Source organism: Ahaetulla prasina, chromosome 15 (assembly GCF_028640845.1).
Source record: "Ahaetulla prasina isolate Xishuangbanna chromosome 15, ASM2864084v1, whole genome shotgun sequence".
Lineage (NCBI taxonomy): Eukaryota > Metazoa > Chordata > Lepidosauria > Squamata > Colubridae > Ahaetulla > Ahaetulla prasina.
Window position 1 is genome coordinate 12,497,433 of NC_080553.1, and position 21,405 is coordinate 12,518,837.

General features: G+C 42.1%; 1 protein-coding gene across 1 annotated transcript in view; it reads left to right on the forward strand.

Moving 5' to 3' along the window:
* The window catches only part of MED13L (mediator complex subunit 13L), a 196,234-nt gene that overhangs the window by 110,398 nt on the left and 64,431 nt on the right, over positions 1–21,405 (forward strand). The window contains exons 5-6 of the mRNA XM_058157983.1: positions 14,877–15,022; positions 20,514–20,708. Of these exons, the coding sequence (XP_058013966.1) occupies positions 14,877–15,022; positions 20,514–20,708 (341 nt within the window). The remainder of the gene's footprint in view (positions 1–14,876; positions 15,023–20,513; positions 20,709–21,405) is intronic.

Genomic DNA, 21,405 nt, shown 5'->3' on the forward strand with positions numbered 1-21,405 from the left:
CGCTGCTAATGTTCATTGTTTTCCTTCTAATAAAACTGTTTGAGCTGGCAGAGATCCTGAATGAGCAATGCCCTTCCTTTCTTCCAAACCATTGGCTGTTCTCTTAAAAGCTGATCTTCTTGGCGATTTGAATGAAAATTTCGGGCACCTGGAATGAAAGCAGCCTTATTGCTGTCGGCAGGTCTAACCGCAGGGGATGACAAAGGATGCAAAAATATTTCAAGGCAAACACTATTTATTCGGTCAATCGGCAGCAAAAATTTAAAAGAACAAAAGCCAAGGCCAAGCAACTAAACACAATAATATACTAACCACTCGCAGAATAAATCACCAAATACAACATTCATTCCTCTATTACTATGTTAATGCATTTCTTACCAGGGTGATAAATAATGCAAATATGCTTTCATATTAGGTTTTGTTTTAATGGTATAGCCAAAATCATTCCTTTTTCTTTTTTTTCTTTTTTTACAAGCCCTGATAATTGAACTGTTTCTGATTTTTTGAATTCTCCACAGGTGAAACCTTTGCAATCTGTGCTTTACCTGAAAATATAAGCAGTTACATTTCTGCAGGCGTGCTCTGTTATATTCTAATAACAAGTAAATAATAATAATAATCAGGCAGCTGGCTGCTTCAAGAGATGATGTCAGGATTGTCCTTGCAACTAACAATCTGCGCAATACCTAATTAGAATAGAATAGAATAGAATTTTTTATTGTCCAAGTGTGATTGGACACACAAGGAATTTGTCTTGGTGCATATGCTCTCAGTGTACATAAAAGAAAAGATACCTTCATCAAGGTACAACATTTACAACACAAATGATGGTCAATATATCAATATAAATCATAAGGATTGTCAGCAACAAAGTTACAGTCATACAGTCATAAGTGGAAAGAGATTGGTGATGGGAACGATGAGAAGATTAATAGTAGTGCAGATTTAATCAATAGTTTGACAGTGTTGAGGGAATTATTTGTTTAGCAGAGTGATGGCCTTCGGGAAAAAACTGTTCTTGTGTCTAGTTGTTCTGGTGTGCAGTGCTCTATAGCGTCGTTTTGAGGGTAGGAGTTGAAACAGTTTATGTCCTGGGTGTGAGGGATTAAACTTCAGTACATTTTTTTTGAGCATAGATTTTTGCATTTGCTCTCTTCTGTTGGTTAAACATCTTCTCTTAAGACCACACTTAGAATATGGCATCCAGTTTTGGTCACCACATTATAAAAAAAGACGTGAAAGAGTGCAGAAAAGATCAACAAAGATGATTGGGGCCTGAAGGCTAAAACATGATGAACAACGGTTGTGGAAATTGGGCATGTCTGCTTTAGTGAAAAGAAGGACATGATGAGGTGTCCTTAGATAGAGGTGACATGATAGCAGTCTTCCAATATTTGAGGGGCTGCCACCAAGAAGGGTGGGTCAACCTATTCTCCAAAGCACCTGAGGGCAGGAGAAGAAGCAATGGGTGGAAACTAATCAAGGAGAGAAGCAACCTAGAACTAAGGAGAAATTTCCTAACAGAACAATTAACCAGTGGAACAGATTGCCTCCAGAAGTTGTGGGTGCTCCAACACTAGAGGTTTTCAAGAAGAGACTGCACAGACACTTGTCTGGAATAACATAGGGTCTCCTGCTTGAACAGGGGGTTTGACTAGAAGACCTCCATGGTACCTTCCAGCCAGGGGTGAAATCCAGCAGGTTCTGACAGGTTCTGGAGAACCGGTAGGGGAAATTTTGTGTAATTTGGAGAACCGGCAAATGCCACCTCTGGCTGGCCTCAGGAGGGGGAGGGAATGGGGATTTTGCAGTATCCTTCCCCTGCCACACCCACCAAGCCACACCACGCCCACCAAGCCACGCCCACAGAACCAGTCGTTTAAAAATGTTGATTTCACCGCTGCTTCCAACTCTCTTATTCTGTTATCCTTCATCCTCGTGCATAATTGGAATCTGTCGTACCTTCATATTATGTTTGGCCAGCTGGTGTGGGAAGCAAACAAACAATAAATCCTTAAAGAGTATTTTTTTTTTAAAAAAAATACTTTTAATGGGAAAAACATGGTTACTAGATGGTCTGGTTTTGATCATTGTCCTAGAATTTTATTTGGTTCTTAAATGGATTTTTTTAAAAAAAATATTGAATGATATTTTGAAGAACACCTGCTGACATCAACGTAACCTTCAAGAGTTTCTCCGTTGGGCTTCCTCTTTGCCATAATTATTTAACGGTAGTGACATGGGAAGGTCTTACAAGATCGACTCCGCGGCTTGGTTTCAATTCACATGTGTGCTCTCTCCATGGTGGAATTGCAATATATTATACCATTTCTTTTTTTGCTGGAACATGCTGAAAAGCTATTTCTCCCTGCTAGAGACAGGAGTACTCAGTCGGTGGAGCTTTGGCTGGATACATTACGATCAGTTATTAGGTTAACCACCTCCTTTCCTAATATTTTCCTGTGAGGAAAGAGCTGTCCCTTCCTTGCCAACCCATGGTGGCAAGATTAGAATATCACAACTGTAATCTATAGTCTATAAATAAGATGAACGCATAGATGAAGGTTTTGGAAGGTTGTCTCAACTGAATAAATTCAAATTCAGATTCAAACCTTTATTGTCAGTGCACAACGTATGTATAATGAGATTGGTTGAGGTTGTTGTAGTCCGTCAGCAGCCTACGGAGCTGGCAACAGAGTCGGACAGCGATGAGGCTGAAGTGAGGCCAGGGCCATCGGGGAATGAGGTGCAGACTCCAGAGCCTCCAGAGGCTGATAGTAGTGAGGCAGAGGAACAAGAGGAGCCTGTTCCTAATGCATGCATGAGAAGAGCTGCCAGAAGGCAAGAGCAGCTCAAGTAAAGAGGACAACTCGGGAGTAAGGCCAAGAGATGATTGGCCCCTCCCATAAGGCTTAAAACAGAGCAGCAATGGCATTTGGGCTTTACCGGAAAACAGCATTGGTAGCTTCATCTTCTGCTTCATCTTCTGCTTCGTCTACATCTTGCCTTTATTTTTGTGACTTCTGAACGTTTGCCAAGAAAGGCCTTTGGCAGTTTGCCTAATTGGACCAAGGTTTGCGATAGGACTGAGGAATTTGTGTTGGGAGGAATTTGCTTTAATTTGAGTTGAACGAGGCTGGGAATGAAGTAATTCTCAGCTGTTCGAATAAAGTTTGTTTTTTCACGGACTGAGTTTCCTACTATCTACTTGGGCCTGGATCACAACAGAGGTCCCTCAGTGCACTCCCCCCAACACAGAACAACTCACAGTGAAGACAGAAAATCCCTAACCCAATAAATCGTATTAACAAAACACCCCGTCCTATTGCACCAGTGTGAACATGTTACATGTTGTGCCGGCCTTGCAAGTCCATCGTACTACGTAGTTATGATGTTATTTCGCATTCCGGCGTCTGACAGCCCATGGATAAAAACTGCTCTTCAGCCTGGCTATGCTTCTATATCTCCTTCCCGATGATAGGAGGGTAAAGAAGTAAAGAATAACAGAATAACAGAGTTGGAAGGGCCCTTGGAGGTCTTCTAGTCCAACCCCCTGCTCAAGCAGGAGACCCTATACTATTCAAGACAAAGGGCTACCCAATCTCTTCTTAAAAAGCCCCAGTGATGGAGCATCCACAGCTTCTGAAGGCAACCTGTTCTATTGATTTAATTGTTCTCACTGGTAGGAAATTTCTCCTTAGGACGTAGAAATACAGAGTTGGAAAAGTCAAATGGCTGTCCAATTTATTTGTCTCTATATCGTATATCAGTCTGTACGTCTGATGTGAGATCATCTGGTCTCTTAAATATATGGTTGACCCTTAAAGATCTTCTCTAATCCTGGTATTTTTTTTAAAAAAAAAATCAATAAATTGACTTCGGCACTTCCGTTCAGAAGCTGAAAATATATTAGCTGTTTTTAAAATGACACTTTGGGAAATCACTGTTAATTGGAAGCATGAATGTACCTATTTATGGATGACTAGAAAAATGAAGTTAGTTACCTTGGTGATTGCATGAGTGGCAACAGCTTAATTTTTAGGCACCTGTGGAATACACACACACACACACACACACATATATATGCTGAATGAATTTCCCAGTTGCAATGGAAGGCTGTGAAGGTTGGACCATAAGAAAGGCTGAGCGCCAAAGAATGGAGGCCTTTGAACTCTGGTGCTGGAGAAGACTCCTGCGAGTCCCTTGGACTGCAAGGTGATCCAACTGGTCAGTCCTAGAGGAGATCAACTCTGACTGCTCCTTAGAAGGCCAGATCCTGAAGAGGAAACTCAAATACTTTGGCCAGCTAATGAGAAGGAAGGACTCCCTGGAGAAGAGCCTAATGCTGGGAACGATGGAGGGCAAAAGAAGAAGGGGACAACAAGAGAACGAGGTGGCTGGATGGAGTCACTGAAGCAGTAGGCATGAGTTTAAATGGACTCCAGAGGATGGTAGACGACAGGAAGGCCTGGAGGAACATTGTCCATGGTCGTAATGGGTCGGACACAAACTTTGCAACTAACAACAACAGCAACTTTTGGATCCTTGACAGCTGACTTACATTTCTGACGGTTACAGGGCCCTGGGATCATGTGATCCCTTTACGCAACTTTCAAAGTCAACGCGGAAACCAGTTTCATTCAACAACCGTGTTACTAATTTAACAGCTTGCCGTTAAGTGATTCCCTTAACAAATGTGGCCAGAAAAGTCGTAAAATGGAGCAAAACTCCCTTCACGAATGTCTCAGCAACACAAATTTGGGGCTCAATTGTGGTGGTGAATTGACAATAATTGCATTTGCTAAGGAATGGAAACCCTTTATGGACTTTTTGCTGAAAATGAAAAAAAAGTTACTTAATGGGGTTTGATGATTAGAAAGGATAGTTTAAAAAAGAAGGAAGTCACGATGGAACCGTAGAGAGGATAAAATTCGCATTTGCAACTGTAAAGAGAATTGGAAGGGATTTCCTTATATTTTGTCTTCCTTTTGTGTATTTTTCTTCTCCTTTGTTTCTTCATTCTTTTCTTACAACTTTTCTTTTTTTACTTTCCGTTTCTGTTTAAATGTTTTAATGCTGTAAAAAAAAAAGCTCTTTTAAGAAAAATTAATTTAAAAAAGTGATGAAATGCAGCTGGAAGCACAATAGCAGGGAAAGTGATTTATGGATTCTTAAATGTTTGGAATGAGTTATTAAGCATAGAAAGCTGTGATTATTAAGTAACTAGGGTGGCTATTGCAAATTCTTGGAAGCTGACATTATATAATAAGGAGCCTTCAAAAAAATTTTCCCCACCAACATTTTTTTTTATGCCTTTCTGATGCCAAAGGCCTGCAGGGAATGGAGAAATGATGCATTTCAACTGGTTGTTTATTTGAATGCCATTCAGCTGAAAACTGTCCTGACCTGTTACCAAAAGAAACTTGTTAGCACAGTATAAACTTATTTTTTTTCACCGGCTTTTGATATTAAAAAGAGAACGAAGTCATACAGTTTAAAAGTCTGGAGCTGTCTAAAGATCACGGGGAAATTGGATTTTTTTTTTAAAAAAGAGACACATTATGTTGAAACTTTGAACTGCTATGTCATCTATCCGTCAACAGTGGTAGCCATGTTTATGGTGGATTGGGCTGTTGTAGCTAGTAAGGAAAATAGCAATAGCACTTAAACTTATATGCTGCTTCATAATGCTTTGCAGCCCTCTAGGCAGTTTACGGAGTCTGCATAGCCCCATAAACATGAACAAAGGAAGTAAATTAGGGGACTGGAGGTTAAAACATATGAAGAACGGTTACAGGAACTGGGTATGTCTAGTTTGATGAAAAGAAGGAGACATGATAGCAGTCTTCCAATATCTCAGGGGCTGCCCCAAAGAAGAGGGGGTCAAACTATTCTCCAAAGCACCTGAGGGTAGAACAAGAAGCAATGGGTGGAAACTAATCAAGGAGAGAAGCAACTTAGAACTAAGGAGACATTTCCTGAGAGTTAGAACAATCAATAAGTGGAACAACTTGCCTCCAGAAGTTGTGAATGCTCCAACACTGGAAGTTTTTAAGAAGAGGTTGGATAACCATTTGTCTGAAGTGGTGTAGGGTTTCCTGGCTAAGCAGGGGTTGGACTAGAAGACCTCCAAGGTCTCTTCCAACTCTGTTATTCTATTCTATTCTATTCTATTCTATTCTATTCTATTCTATTCTATTCTATTCTATTCTCCTTCCTTCTTTCCTTATTCTATTTTATACTATTTCTTTTTTCTATTCTTATTCCTATTCCTATTCACAAATAAATGGGGACAGTAAGACAGGGACGTAGTTCCCTACTTTGTCTCAAAATTGCCTCCATGTTTGACAGCAGTGCTCTCTCTCTCTCCGCGACACAGATTGCTCGCTGATCTTTTTTTCTGATTTTTTTTCTTTCCTTTTTTTTTTCTTGCAAAACGGAAATAGTGAAGTAAAGTTAGTGATAAGATCAGCCAGAAGAGAATATCAAGAGACAAAACAAGATTATTTCCAGGACACTAGCTTTGGCAAGAAACGGGCCTACTTCCAATGTTAAGATAATGCCTTTTATAACATTATCTCAACACTTTTCATAATGCAAAGGAGTGTTAGGATAACATGGGATTTTATCGCGGGCGCTCTGGTTGATACTGAAACAAATGGGCTAATTAATAAATCTTAGAGGACTTTCTTTCTTGCTTGCTTGCTTGCTTGCTTGCCTGACTTCTTCCTTCCTTCCTTCTTTCTTTCTTTCTTTCTTTCTTTCTTTCTTTCTTTCTTTCTTTCTTTCTTCCTTCCTTCCTTCCTTCCTTCCTTCCTTCCTTCCTTCCTTCCTTCCTTCCTTCCTCCCTCCCTCCCTCCCTCCCTCCCTCCCTTTCTTTCTTTCCATTTGTGAATTTGTCAGCAAGCAGTTCCCTCCTTCGGATAGATTTGAAATGGGTCATTCTGTGGTCAGAAGTAGTTTATATCAATGTTTTCTGGTGGAGGGAAATGGGACTCGAGAACCATCGCTTATCTGGATAACGTTGAATTAGCCTTATTCCTTTTTTTTTTTTTTAAATTGGGTTGCATGGGGGGTCTCTGAGGCTCTCATTCACTCTCAGAAAAGATGCAGCCTGGGAAATTGCAAGAGGTGTTGTGTTACACACACACAAACTTGTGCACTAAAAAGCGTTTTTTTGGGGGGGGAGAACCAGATCTGGAGCATTACATGACTTTAGCCCCTTAGCTTGCCTGAAATGAAACTGTTGTGTTCTTCATCAAGGAGACCCTCTCCAAACCAAAACTTAAAACAGCCTTTGTTAAACCTTGTGCTCTCTTTTCATCGATACAACCAGCGTACGGCTTTAAGCTAATAAAACGAAACACGATTAGACAAGTTAAAGGATGGCGCGTGCCTCTAGGCGTTGACGCTAGAGTCATGGAAAGAAATGCAGGTCTGATGAAATCCCACACAAAGAAACATTTGTTGTTTCACATGGGATTGAATGTTAAAGTGCAGTGGGGAAATTGGCGAAGGGGCCAAGGAACCAGCCGTACGTTTCAAAAAAAAAAAGTTGTGTTTTATGTCGTGAAAAAAGCAGGAATTTGCTGTTAAATGGGTTACTACAATTGCAGGGCTCCTAATGAATCCCATCCTAATACAGGGTGGGTGCAGGAGTGGGCTTCAAAAATTGTAGCAAGGGGTTCTCTGCCCAGTTGCTGGGTGGGTTTGGCCATGGTGGGGTGGCATTCCTGCACCACGGCGGGGTGGCATTTTTGCCCTCCCCAGGCTCCGGAAGCTTTCCTCGAGCCTTCAGGAGGGCAGAAACGGCCTCCCCAGGCTCCGGAGGCCCTCTGGAGGCTGGAAACAGAGCCTCTCTAGGAGTCCCTGGAGGCTGGGGACAGCAAAAAACATCACTTCCTGTCCAACCGGAAGTTGGGAAACGGGCTGTTTCTGGCCTCTGGGGGTGGGGGGTGGGGAAGGCCATTTTTGCCCTTCCCAGACTCATAGAGAGGCTTTGGAGGCAGGTGAGAGAGAAGAACAGGCCTACCGGGCCATCGTGTACCCCTCCTGGCATGTGATGGCAAAAAGGTTAGCCATCACTGGGCTAACACTGGGCACATGAAGCTCCAGTCGCGCGAGCACACTGGGCCAGGCCGGGCCACCAAACTGGAAAGGTTGGGGACCATTGGACTAGAAGACCTCCAAGGTCCCTTCTAACTCTGTTATGTTCTATAAACCATAGTTGATAGCTGAACTGTTTGTATTGTATACAGTCATTACAAGTGCATCGAGCGATTGACATAACCCAAAGCCTTTTTCTGTAGTTGAAGAAAAAGAGAGAGAGGGGGAGGGAGGGAGGGAGGGAGGGAGAGAGCGAGAGCGCCTGGGAAGTGCCTTTTCAAGTGGCTTGTAAGCTTTGGCTAGAGATGGAAGATCTACGTTGGAAAACTCGTCAATTTGGCACGTCATGTAGATAGCTCCCCAATTGGAATTCTGGAGGATGAGCAATTGGTCACTATTTTAGATTCCATTAAGCAGAAGATGAATTTCGATGACATCTGATTAAGTTAATTATTTTCAGAAAGCCCTTCATGTATATCTCTTTATGTTGATCAAAGCCAAACCCTCACGGGATATTGGGGCATTCAGGCGTCTACGCAAAGTGGCTGCGTTGGCACACTTGGATGATTATTCAAAATTAAGAGCTATTTAATCCTCCAAATAGAAACATTTTACATGGAAATCCAGAACATGCAGTGGCTTTATCTGTGTTTCTGTTTAGCTTTCCAGGCTGTTCTGTATCATGGGGGGAGGGGAGGAAGCATTGAGGGAGGGGGCAATTTAACCTTTCGCAGGTATCTGCGCTATTGCTTTAACTTTGAATTGCTTGAATAAGAACCTTTTCATAAATATTGTTAAATTATTTTTATTTTGTAAATGCGTACCTTTGAGGCAGGGGTGAAATCTACTTACCTTCCTTAGCAGCTCCAAAGCCCACATGCGTGCGCAGACCTTCTGCGCATGCGCAGAAGTTAAAAAACACATCACTTCCTGGTTAGAACCAGGAACTAATGACACCCGGGCAGTGGGTGTCGCTGGTGGTTCAGAGATCGCTACCGGATCGCCGAACCACCGGCCACAATTGCTACTGGATCGCGAGATCCGGTCAGAACCGGGAGCATTTTACCCCTGCTTTGAGGACAGGCGTGAACATGAATAGAATAGAGGATCAGGTAGCTTGAAATTATTTTATTTGCTGAAGCTGAGATTTAAAACAAAAAGAACCTTTTTAAAATTAGGCCTTTTATTGTCCCTCTGCTCCAAATGGGAGTCACTTTATGGAAGCGAAGTCACCTCTTACTTGATTATTTCTTCTACTCCCAAATTTAATAGCAGTAGCAAAAGCACTTAGACTTACAAACTGCTTCGTAGTGCTTCACAACCCTCTTAAGCGGTTTACAGAGTACAGCCTCTTGCCCCCAATGATCTGGGTCCTCATTTTACCCACCTCGGAAGGATGGAAGGCTGAGTCAACCTTGGTGAGGATCGAACTGCTAGCAGTCAGCAGAATTTTAGCCTGCAATACTGCATTTTAACCACTGCGCTACCACGGATTTGCACCCTCTTTCCAAGCTGTACTGTGTACATATTAATATAATGTGGCGTGGTTATATCCGAAACCGAGAAACAAAATATAAAAGCTGCATAGGGAATTCCTTTACGCTTAATCTAGAGCCCCATCCCACAGGTAGTTCTCATTTTACAACAGTTCATTTAGTGACCGTTTAAAATTACAACGGCACGGGAAAAAAGTGACTTACGACCGTTTTTCACACTTACGACCATTGCCACGTCTCCACGGTCATGTGATCAAAATTCAGACACTTGGCAACTGGCTCATATTTATGACGGTTTTAGTGTCCTGGGGTCCCCTGATCCCCTTTTGCCACCTTCGATTCTGTTTTCTTGGTTTCAGCAGCTTCACTACACTTTTATTACCTAATGTAAAAAATAGGCAGCCGCTTTGGGACTTGCGGGTAGCAGTTAAACTGAATGTGAGAGCCACACTTTAAAAAAAAAAAAATCAGACACACACACACACACACACACAAATCTGATTTAATTTAAATACTCCTAATGTTTTTAATCTTGTTTCCTTTCCCCCACATTAACATTTTCAATTAATTGGAAGCTTTGAAAGGGGCTAATTTGGAAGGCTGCATTCAAGCCCCTGGCTAAGAAGTTATATTTCTGCTTTTCTGTATAAAAAGGTAAAGGTTTCCCTTGCACATACGTGCTAGTCGTTGCCGACTCTAGGGGGCGGTGCTCATCTCCGTTTCAAAGCCGAAGAGCCAGCGCTGTCCGAAGACGTCTCCGTGGTCATGTGGCCGGCATGACTCAACGCCAAAGGCGCACGGAACGCTGTGACCTTCCCACCAAAGGTGGTCCCTATTTTTTCTACTTGCATTTTTACATGCTTTCGAAACTGCTAGGTTGGCAGAAGCTGGGACAAGTCACGGGAACTCACCCCGTTACACGGCAGCACTAGGGATTCGAACCGCCGAGCTGCCGACATTTCGATCGACAAGCCTCAACGTCCTAGCCCCTGAGCCACGGTGTTCTTTTTATGTATATATGCATACAAAGCCATACTGGTTAGGAAACACACCTGAGTGCTTTTAGAGAATTGCAGTAACTGTTTTGGGCCACAGGAGGGTTTGCCAATAAAGAGGACGATGCATTTTTTGGGTAGTTCAATCACCACCTCTGATTTCCTGCAAATTTTGTGGGATGCAGCCTTCCATCCTGCATGTGTTCCTTGCTGCAACAAGAACAGTGGAGTAGGTTACAGGAACATGCAGAAGGTTTTGGCAGATCTTCTTGGATGTAATCCTCTTACCATTGAGACCAGGACTACCGATCACTATGCAAGATGGTTGTTAAGGTTAGAGTCGTGCCCAGTTTTACAAACTTTTTTGCCAAGGTTGTTCAGTGAATCACTGCAGCTGTTAGGTGAATCGCACGGAGGAGAGAAGAAGGAAGGAGAACAGAACAGAACAGAATAGAATAGAATGAGGAAAGAAGGAAGGAGAATGGAATGGAATGGAATAGAAAATAGAATGAATATTGGAGTAGAGTACAGTAGAATAGAATAGAATAGAATAGAATAGAATAGAATAGAATAGAATAGAATAGAATAATGGAATGGAACGGAATAGAAAAAAGAAATAGTATAGTATAGTATAGAACAGAACAGAACAGAACAGAATAGAATAATGGAATGGAATACAATGGAATAGAATAGAAAAAAGAAACAGAATAAAATAGCATAGCATAGCATAGCATAGCATAGAATAGAATAATGGAATAGAATAGAATAGAATAGAAAAAAGAAATAGTAGAGAAGAGAAGAGAAGAGAATAATGGAATGGAATGGAATAGAAAAAATAGAATAGAATAGAATAATGGAATGGAATGGAATGGAAAAAAGAAATAGAATAGAATAGAATAGGAGGAGGGGGGAAAGAAGGAAGGAGAATAGAATGAAATATAGAATATAACAGAACAGAATGGAAACTTTATTGTCACTTTAAATGTACCCGAAGCAGCATACATTAAAACGAAATCTCATTGCATTCAGCTCTCAAAAGATGACCGTTATGCAGCATATACCCACATACACCCACATATATGTCCCAGAGAAACATCCCTGTCTTGTTCACGGCAAAAAAGAAAAAAAAGGAAAAAAAAAAGAATCCTGCAAATTTACAAGACGGATGGCATAAGGAGAAAAGCGGTTCCAGAATCGATTCGTCCTGCTATAGATGCTTCGAAACCTCCTCTCAGCGGGGAGCAAGAGAAACACACCGTGGGGGTGGGTGGGTGGGTGGGTGGGGTCTCTCACAATGCTTCGAACTCCTAAGCACATAGTGCTTACGAGCGGTGTAGCCTGTGACAGTTTCTTTGACCTCATCCAGCAACAACTTCTGCCTATCCCTGGTCCTTGGGAATGACTCAATAGGTAGATTAAAAAAAAATGCCCCAATCCAGGTTCAAACATCTGGCCCGATTGTGGGACCAACTACAATAATAAATATATTACCTTCTTGGGTGTACATGAATGCAATTTGGACCCCGGCAAACATACCCAGGGGACGTCTGTCATACATCTATTTAAAATAATTAACTTATCTTTCAACCTCGAGAGTCACCAGGTGGCTTACAACAGCTGTTAAGATATAATTAAGCGGAAAAAAACCCCGTTATTTAATAATAACCGTATATTTTAAAAAAAGGAACGTGGAAAAAAACACGTCGTAACGGAATGGGAGGAATGCAGAAACGAAGGGGTTGCATGCAAGCCATTTTTCAAATGAAGATTTTAGCTGCCCCCCCCCCCCTTTTTTTTTTTAAGGATGAAAATTCCAGAAATTGTTGGGTGTTGCTGCTTTGTGTATTCTGTTCTCCATGTGTGCTTGCTACATTTTTTTTTTAAGATTGTCTGTGGATGTTATCGTATCCAGTTATGAAACCTCCATGCTAACACCCTCCTCCCCCCCACCCTCAAAGGGACTCCATAAATCACTTCCCTGTCATGTTTTTAGTTTCATGTTTTGAGATCCTGGGGGGTGGGTGGGTGGAGGGGGTGGGTGGGAAATCAGGAGCCCTTCTGTCTTTCTCCGCCATACACCTTCCTTCTTTCTCGTTCACGTCAATCCAAGCGGATAAACAAGCTGCCTTTTTTTAAAAAAAAAATAAAAATAAATAAAATGATTTTTTTTTTTTGCTGCATTTTGTAGGTTCTCCAGCTGCTTTTCATTACAGTCCACATTTCGCACGGAGCCCCGATTGCCATGGTGTCAGTAAACACATAATGGACACGTGCCATTTAAGCTGTGCATTTGCAGACACTTGTTTAGCTGGCTGCCCCAGGACACCCTGTTCAGCTGTCGCTCTAATCAACGTTTTGGAATTTCTTATTCTTACGGTCGTTAAGTGTGAACGACGCATAGTTCATTGCAGGACACATCTGTTCCGCCATTATAGGCTGTGCGTGAAATTCGTTCTGTTGTTTGGGGGGGGAGAGGGAGCAAACAAACAACCCCCCCCCAAAAAAAATATTTGATATTTTCTGATCTTCAATTTGTAGTGGCGCCTTGTCCTGCAGGTGGGAAACTCCCATTATGTACGCAGGGTGATTTTCACGCTCAAAATGGCAGGAAGGTTCAACGTTACGTACAGACATACAGGTAGTCCTCAATTTACGACCACAATTGAGCCTAATCTAATGAAAAGAAGGACGGTGGGAGACACGAAGGCAGTGTTCCAATATTTGAGGGGCTCCTTCAAAGAGGAAGTGTGCGTGTGGAGTCAACCTATTCTCCAAAGCTCCTTGAAGGCAGGACAAGAAGCAACGGGTGGAAGCTAATGAAGGAGAGAAGCAACCTAAAACTAAGGAGAAAATTCTTTTAACAGTGAGAACGATTAAATCAGTGGAATGGCTTGCCACCAGAAGTTGTGGGTGCTCCCTCACTGGTGGCTTTCAAAAAGAGACTGGACCACCATTTATCTGAAGGTGGTATAAGGTCTCCTGCCCGAGCAGGGGGTTAGACTAGAAGATCTCCAAGGTCCCTTCCGACTCGATTATTCTATAAGTCTGTAGAGATTCTCAGTCATCCAGGTCATATCCTGTTTCCCCCGAAATAAGACATCCCCTGATAATAAGCCCAGTTGGGCTTTTGAGCACATGGCAATAAGGCCAAGCGCTTATTTCAGGGTTCAAAAAATATATATAAGACAGGGTCTTATTTTTGGGGAAACATGGTAGTTTCCCCAAAGGTGCTTTTTTTTCAAGAGGCAACTGGACTTCCTTGTTTTGTCCTAGAAGACGTTTCGCTTCTCATCCAAGAAGCTTCTTCAGCTCTGACGAGTGGATGGTGGGGAATGGAAGGATTTATACTCCTTGCAGACAGCCGGTCATTTGCATCCTTTGAGAGGGTCGTTGAGGCCGCTTGGAGAGGTTTATCTGTGTCCTCAAGTTGTCCCAAAGGTGCTTTTTTCAAGAGGCAACTGGACCTTCTGGTTTTTCTTTGAAGTTGTTTTGCTTCTCATCCAAAAAGCTTCTTCAGCTCTGACTGGTGGATGGTGGGGAACGGAAGGATTGAGATTCCTTGCAGACAGGATTGAGATTCCTTGCAGACAGCTGGTCATTTGCATCCTTTTTAGAATTGGGGTCTTCAACCTTGTCAACTTTAAGATTTGTGGACTTCAACTCCAAGAATTCTAGGAGTTGAAGTCCACAAGTCTTAAAGTTGACAAGGTTGGAGACCCCTGCTTTAGAAGGACGTTGAAACACTTGGAAGTTTACCTGTGTCTTCAGGGTCATCCGAGTTCCTGGTTCCTGTAGTCTGTAATCCCCACCCCACTCCCCGGAAATCCATTCCTACTCCCACACCATTCAAAGGGTGGTCCATCCGAAATTGTATTATTATTCTATGTTCTGTGAGAAGGAGCTTACCCTGTTTCCTGAGCCCCAACGTCTTGTGGATTCTATTCAAGCGAGACCCAGAGAATTTGGAAGGGTCCCAATGTGCTGATTTTAGGATTTAATGAATTGTTTTTTAATTTATTAATCTTATTTATTTATTAATCAAATTTATATACCGCCCTATCTCCCGAAGGACTCAGGGCGGTTCACAGGCAAGTAAAAACATATAAATACAAATTAAAATAACAATTAAAAAACTTATTCTAAAAGGCCAAATTATTAAAAAGCAGTATAAATAATAAAACCCATTAAAAACCAATATAAATTTAAAATCTAATCCAGTCCTGCGCGGATGAATAAATGTGTTTTAATTGCCCCTCTCTCTCTCTCTGTCTTCCTGCAGCGAGCATTTGTCCTGCGCCTTCACATTCTTCCTCCACGGGGAAAGCAACGTGTGCACGAGTGTGGAGATCGCACAGCACCAGCCGATCTACCTTATCAGCGAGGAGCACCTTCACATGGCCCAATCGTCTCCCATGCCTTTTCAAGGTAGGGCCCGCGTGCTCTTTGGGCTTCTCAGGGTGATGTAACCTCGGAACAAAACCTTTATTATATCTTCACAGTTGTGTTCTTTCTTTCTTTCTTTCTTTCTTTCTTTCTTTCTTTCTTTCTTTCTTTCTTTCTTTCTTTCTTTCTTTCTTTCTTTCTTGGAACAAAACCTTTATTATACCTTCACAGTTGTGTTCTTTCTTTCTTTCTTTCTTTCTTTCTTTCTTTCTTTCTTTCTTTCTTTCTTTCTTTCTTTCTTGGAACAAAACCTTTATTATATCTTCACAGTTGTGTTTCTTTCTTTCTTCCTTCCTTCCTTCCTTCCTTCCTTCCTTCCTTCCTTCCTTCCTTCCTTCTTCCTTCCTTCCTTCCTTCCTTCCTTCCTTTCTTCTCTCATTTTCCTCCTCCCTCCCTCCCTCCCTCCCTCCCTCTTCTTCTCTCCCATTTTCCTCCTTCCTTCCTTCCTTCCTTCCTTCCTTCCTTCCTTCCTTCCTTCCTTCCTTCCTTCCTTCCTTCCTTCCTTCCTTCCTTCCTTCCCTCCCTCCCTCCCTCCCTCTCTCCCTCCCTCCCTCTTTCTTGGCTGGGATGCCAGTGGAGTTGCATTCACCCTAAATGCTCTCCTGTTTCCCCCTGGGATGACTTCCATCCTGTGTAGGATATTTTATCTCAAAACGGCCCGAGATTGCACAAGGTTGCCTATTCTCTTCAACTCCGGAGCCTTTTGGTCCTCTTATCACAACCCCTGCTTTTTTTTTTTTTTTTGATATGGGCAAAAAGAGAGACTTGTTGGCTGCAGCCTGTTAAGAGAAGCAGACCCCACCTTGAAGCCTTCAAAGGAGAATATTTCGAGCTCAGGGTTGAAATGAGGGTTTCTTGGTGCTCCCTTGCAGACAGTTTCATTACCCAACTAGGTAACATCGTCAGTGATCGTCACTAGCACTGATGATGTTACCTAAATGGGTCGTGAAACGTCTGCAAGAAAACAGCCATGCTCAGAAAGCACCAAGGATCCCACAGTTGCCTCTCCTCCTCCTCCTCCTCCTCCTCCTCCTCCTCCTCCTCCTCCTCCTCCTCCTCCTCCTCCTCCTCCTCCTCCTCCTCTTCCTCTTCCTCTTCCCCCTCCCCCTCCCCCTCCTCCAGATGGGTGCATTTATACCGGGAAATACTATTAAATGCATCCATCTGGCTGACAATCTTAACTGGGGCTTATTTTGGGGGTAGGGCTTATATTACGAGCATCCTGAAAAATCAAGCTAGGCCTATATTTTCTGGTCGGGCCCTATTTTCAGATAAACAGGGTAGCACTGATGCTGTTACCTAGTAGGGTAATGAAATGTTTCCAAGAAGACTACCAAGCTCAGAGACCACCAAGGATCCCAAAATCCAGACGCTTGGCAACTGGTTCGTATTTATGACGGTCGCTGTGTCCCGGGGTCACATGATCTCTTTTTACAAGCTTCTGACAAGCCAAGTCAAAGGGAAAGCCAGATTCATTTTAACAACCAGGGAACCGTTTTTTAAAGAAAAGAGGCACACTAGGAAAATATCTGCTCCTTGAATGGGAAATAATTAAAATGATGACGCTATTTTTTTTTTTTAAGCGCAGGCCCTATAAATAGATCACATCAGGTATTCTTCTGCAAAGGGAAGTGTGTTTCCGTTTCATTAAAAAAGAAAAAAAAAACTCTTTAATTATCAGATGCCTGCTTCTGGCAAAGAGGAGAGCTCAAGGCAGCATTATCTCGCATTTCCTACTGAAATTTCCCCCCCCCCCTACAACAACCCTGTGAGATTGCTTGGGCTGAGAAACGAGCACAATGGGGCCAAAATCACCCAGGGAATTTCTCCTAGCTGAAGGTGGACTCGAACCCGGCGCCCTCTGATCATTCTTAAGGACTTCACCGCTGTGCAGTAGTGGCCAAAATTGTGGAAACCTTTTGGAAAAAGTGTAATTTTGAGGATTGATTGCTAATAACACCACTTTTTTTGGAGGGAAGTTTCAAAATAATCCTATTCCACTGCTGGAATGGCCTGAGAATAGACCAGACCTTAACCCAATTGAAAATCCACGGAACCGACTAAAGAAACCTGTTAGTCAGAAGTGACCCAGCGATAAAACCCAGTTAATAGAAGCCATCCTTCAATCTTGGTTTCACATGATAACAGCTGCGGAATTAAAAGACTTGGTTCACTCCATGGGAAGACGTTGTAAGGCTGTCATTCATGCAAAAGGTTACCCAACTAAGGATTAACTGACATTGTAATAATTTTTGTATATCTCGTTTTTTTCTACGTGTTTCACTTTTCTTCTTTATACTGCAACTGCTATTCTAATCACAAATCCTTCGTAAAAGTTCTTGCATTACATTCTTGATTAAATTATCTTTCCATTGATGTATAATTTTATGGCAGTATTCAAAAAAAAAAAAAGTGGTGTTATTTTAAAAGCTAAAAGATACCTTTTCCCCAAAAGTTCGACACAATTTTGGCCACTACTGTAGGTAGTCCAACTTAACAGCTGCCACGATTCACTTCACAATCGGGACAGGAAAGTTTGTAAAATGGGACAAAACTCGCTTAACAAATGTCTCACTTAGCAGCAGAAATTTTGGGCTCAATCATGGTCGTACGTTGAGGATTTACCCGTGGATCTTAAGTGCTGTTTCACTTTTCTTTCCCTTTCACAGTTATTTTGAACACACCTAGGCTTCCTTCCATACCTTTATATCAGGGGTGAAATTCAGCAGGTTCTGGAGAATTTCTTAGCGGAAAAGTTGAGTAGTTCAGGGAAGCGGCAAATACCACCTCTGGCTCGCCCCAGAGTGGGGAGGGAATGGAGATTTTGCAATATCCTTCCCCCTGGAGTGGGGAGGGAATGGGGATTTTGCAATATCCTTCCCCCTGGAGTGGGGAGGGAATGGGGATTTTGCAGCATCCTTCCCTCTGGAGTGGGGAGGGAATGGGGATTTTGCAGCATCCTTCCCCCAGGAGTGGGGAGGGAATGGGGATTTTGCAATATCCTTCCCCCTGGAGTGGGGAGGGAATGGGGATTTTGCAGCATCCTTCCCTCTGGAGTGGGGAGGGAATGGGGATTTTGCAGCATCCTTCCCTCTGGAGTGGGGAGGGAATGGGGATTTTGCAGCATCCTTCCCTCTGGAGTGGGGAGGGAATGGGGATTTTGCAATATCCTTCCCCCTGGAGTGGGGAGAGAATGGAGATTTTGCAGAATCCTTCCCCTGCCACGCCCACAGAACCGGTAGTAAACAAAATTAAATTCCACCACTGCTTTATATATATATATACACACATATATATTTTATATGTATATAAATATGTATAATTTCATATATATATACACACACACACACACACACACACACACACACACACACACACACACACATATATATATATATATATATATATATATATATATATATATATATATATAGTTATATATATATTTTATATATATATATATATTATATATATGCTCCCAGAAGCACAAAGCTGAAGCCTGAAGATGACGAATGAGACTTAGTGAAACGTCGCCAAGACACTTCCAATTTTACACGGAGAAAACCCGAACAACCAAAGACCTATATATATATATATATATATATATACATACATACATACATACATACATATATACAATATACATATATATATACAATATACATATATATATACAATATACATATATACATATATACATATATATATATATATATATATATATATATATATATATATATATATATATACATACATACATACATACATATATATATACATATACATATATACATATATATATATATATTTGAGTTTTAATTCTGCTGGAAGGCAGATGGATTTAAATCAAAGTTATATAAATGGATACTGTGGGGGGTCCCATAATAAAAATGATCTTTAAAAAAAAAGATGCGGGGGTAAGAGAGAGAAAGAGAGGAGGTTAAACCATTTCCCTTGGTAATTAATGTATTTCCTGAAGAGGTATGCATTTTAATTGGTTGCTGTAACAATTAGCCAATATCGGCTTGCAACTAAACAAAGCCCTGATGCTACCTTAGAGCATAATCCATAACATTTGATCATGCTGTTTTATCCTTTTGCATTAAATAATTAGATCTGCTTAGAGAGACATGAGTTGGCGCGTTCAGAAATAACGAATTCCTTTTTGCCTGCTTCAATGTACATGCAAGACATAAAGGCCAATCAGTCGGAAAAATATGGGCCTAGTCCAAGAGAAAGAGAGGTGGCGTTTTTGGGGTTGCCTAAGAACTGGTGTCGAGGATGCGGTGGCTCAGTGGCTAAGATGCTAGCTTATCGATCGAAAGGTCGGCAGTTCAGCGGTTCGAGTCCCTAGTGCCGCGTAACGGGGTGAGCTCCCGTGACTTGGCTCAGCTTCTGCCAACCTAGCAGTTCAAAAGCACGTAAAAAAAAATGCAAATGGAATGATGCTTGGCAACTGGCTCACATTTAGGATGGTCGCAGATTCACTTAACAATTCTTGTTACTTATTGAACGACCACAGTGATCCACTTAAAGGCAAGAAAGGCCGTAAAATTCACTCAACCACCGTTCTGCTTAGCGATGGAAATTTTGGCTCTGATTGTGGGCACACAAATCGAGGACTGCCTGTGGTGAAGTCCTTGACGGCGATCAGAGGCCGCCGGGTTCGAGTCCACCCTCAGCTAGGGTAAATTCCCTGGGTGATTTTGGCCCCGTTGTGCTCTTTCTCAGCCCAAGCAACCTCACAGGGTTGTTGTAGGGGGGAAAAATTGCAGTAGGAAACGTGAGATAATGCTGCCTTGAGCTCTCCTCTTCGCCAGAAGCAGGCATCCGATAATTAAAGAGGTTTTTTTTTTCTTTTTTAATGAAACGGAAACACACTTCCCTTTGCAGAAGAATACCTGATGTGATCTATTTATAGAGCCTGCGCTTTAAAAAAAAAAATAGCGTCATCATTTTAATTCTTTCCCACTCAAGGAGCAGATATTTTCCTAGCGTGCCTCTTTCTTAAAAGCTCAATGCATGAGCAGCAAAAGTGACCCGAATTATATTTATTTCATCCGAATCTGTTTCCCCCCCCCCTCCTGAATTGCTGTGTTTGAACCGCTTTCTTAAATTTTTCTATTTAAGGATTGCCTCTCCCCTTTTTAATTGCTGTAATACATAGTTGTTAGTTTATTAATAAAGCTGCCATTTGCAGAATCGCCAACATGTTTTTAACTCTTGGGGCAGCTATTAATACCGGGTGATTTGGGGCTAGTCCCTCTCTCTCGGCCCTTCAAATCCTTAAACACAAACTCCGAACAAGCAACAAGCTTTAATAGTGACCCAAGATGGAATAAGCAGGGTCTCCTTAAGCGGGGGTTTCGACTAGATGACCTATAAGGTCCCTTCCAACTCTGTTAATCTGAAAGTTTGATCTAGGCGCTAACCACTCTGTTTCGTTTTGTGTTGCTGTCTGTTTTCCAACCAGTGTTGATCAGTCCGTACGGCTTAAGTGGTACTTTAACAGGCCAAGCTTACAAGATGTCTGACCCGGCGACCAGGAAGCTAATTGAAGAATGGCAGTATTTTTATCCCATGGTGCTGAAGAGGAAGGAGAGAGTGAAAGAGGAAGAGGAGCTGGGATACGACGATGACTTTCCCGTGGCCGTAGAAGTCATTGTTGGTGAGAGAATCTGTATTTTTTTCCCTTCCCTGGAAAAGTCTCTTCTGTTTGATTCAGGTCCAGTTCAAATACAACAATCTTTAAAAAAACCAAGTCTTTAAGTATAACACATGTTTTTACGGCAGTTCTTCTCGTGTTTTGATCTGTTCTTTTGTTTGAAATCTGGTGGGTTTTGTTTTGTAACTTAGAAATAGTCTCAGACGATTTCTTTGTGTTTTTATTTAAGGATCAAAACAATTCCTTCCTTCCTCGCTCCCTCCCATTTCCTTCCTTCCTTCCTTCCTTCCTTCCTTCCTTCCTTCCTTCCTTCCTTCCTTCCTTCCTCCCTTCCTTCCTCCCTCCCTCCCTCCCACCCTCCCCTTCCTTCCTTCCTTCCTTCCTTCCTTCCTTCCTTCCTTCCCTTCCTTCCTCTTCTTCTCTCCCATTTTCCTCCTTCCTTCCTCCCTCCCCTTCCTTCCTTTCTTTTCTTCTCTCCCATTTCCTTCCTTCCTTCCTTCCTTCCTTCCTTCCTTCCTTCCTTCCTTCCTTCCTTCCTCCTCTTCTTCTCTCCCATTTTCCTCCTTCCTTCCTCCCTCCCTTCCTTCCTTTCTTTTCTTCTCTCCCATTTCCTTCCTTCCTTCCTTCCTTCCTTCCTTCCTTCCTTCCTTCCTTCCTTCCTTCCTTCTTCTTCTCTCCCATTTTCCTCCTTCCTTCCTTC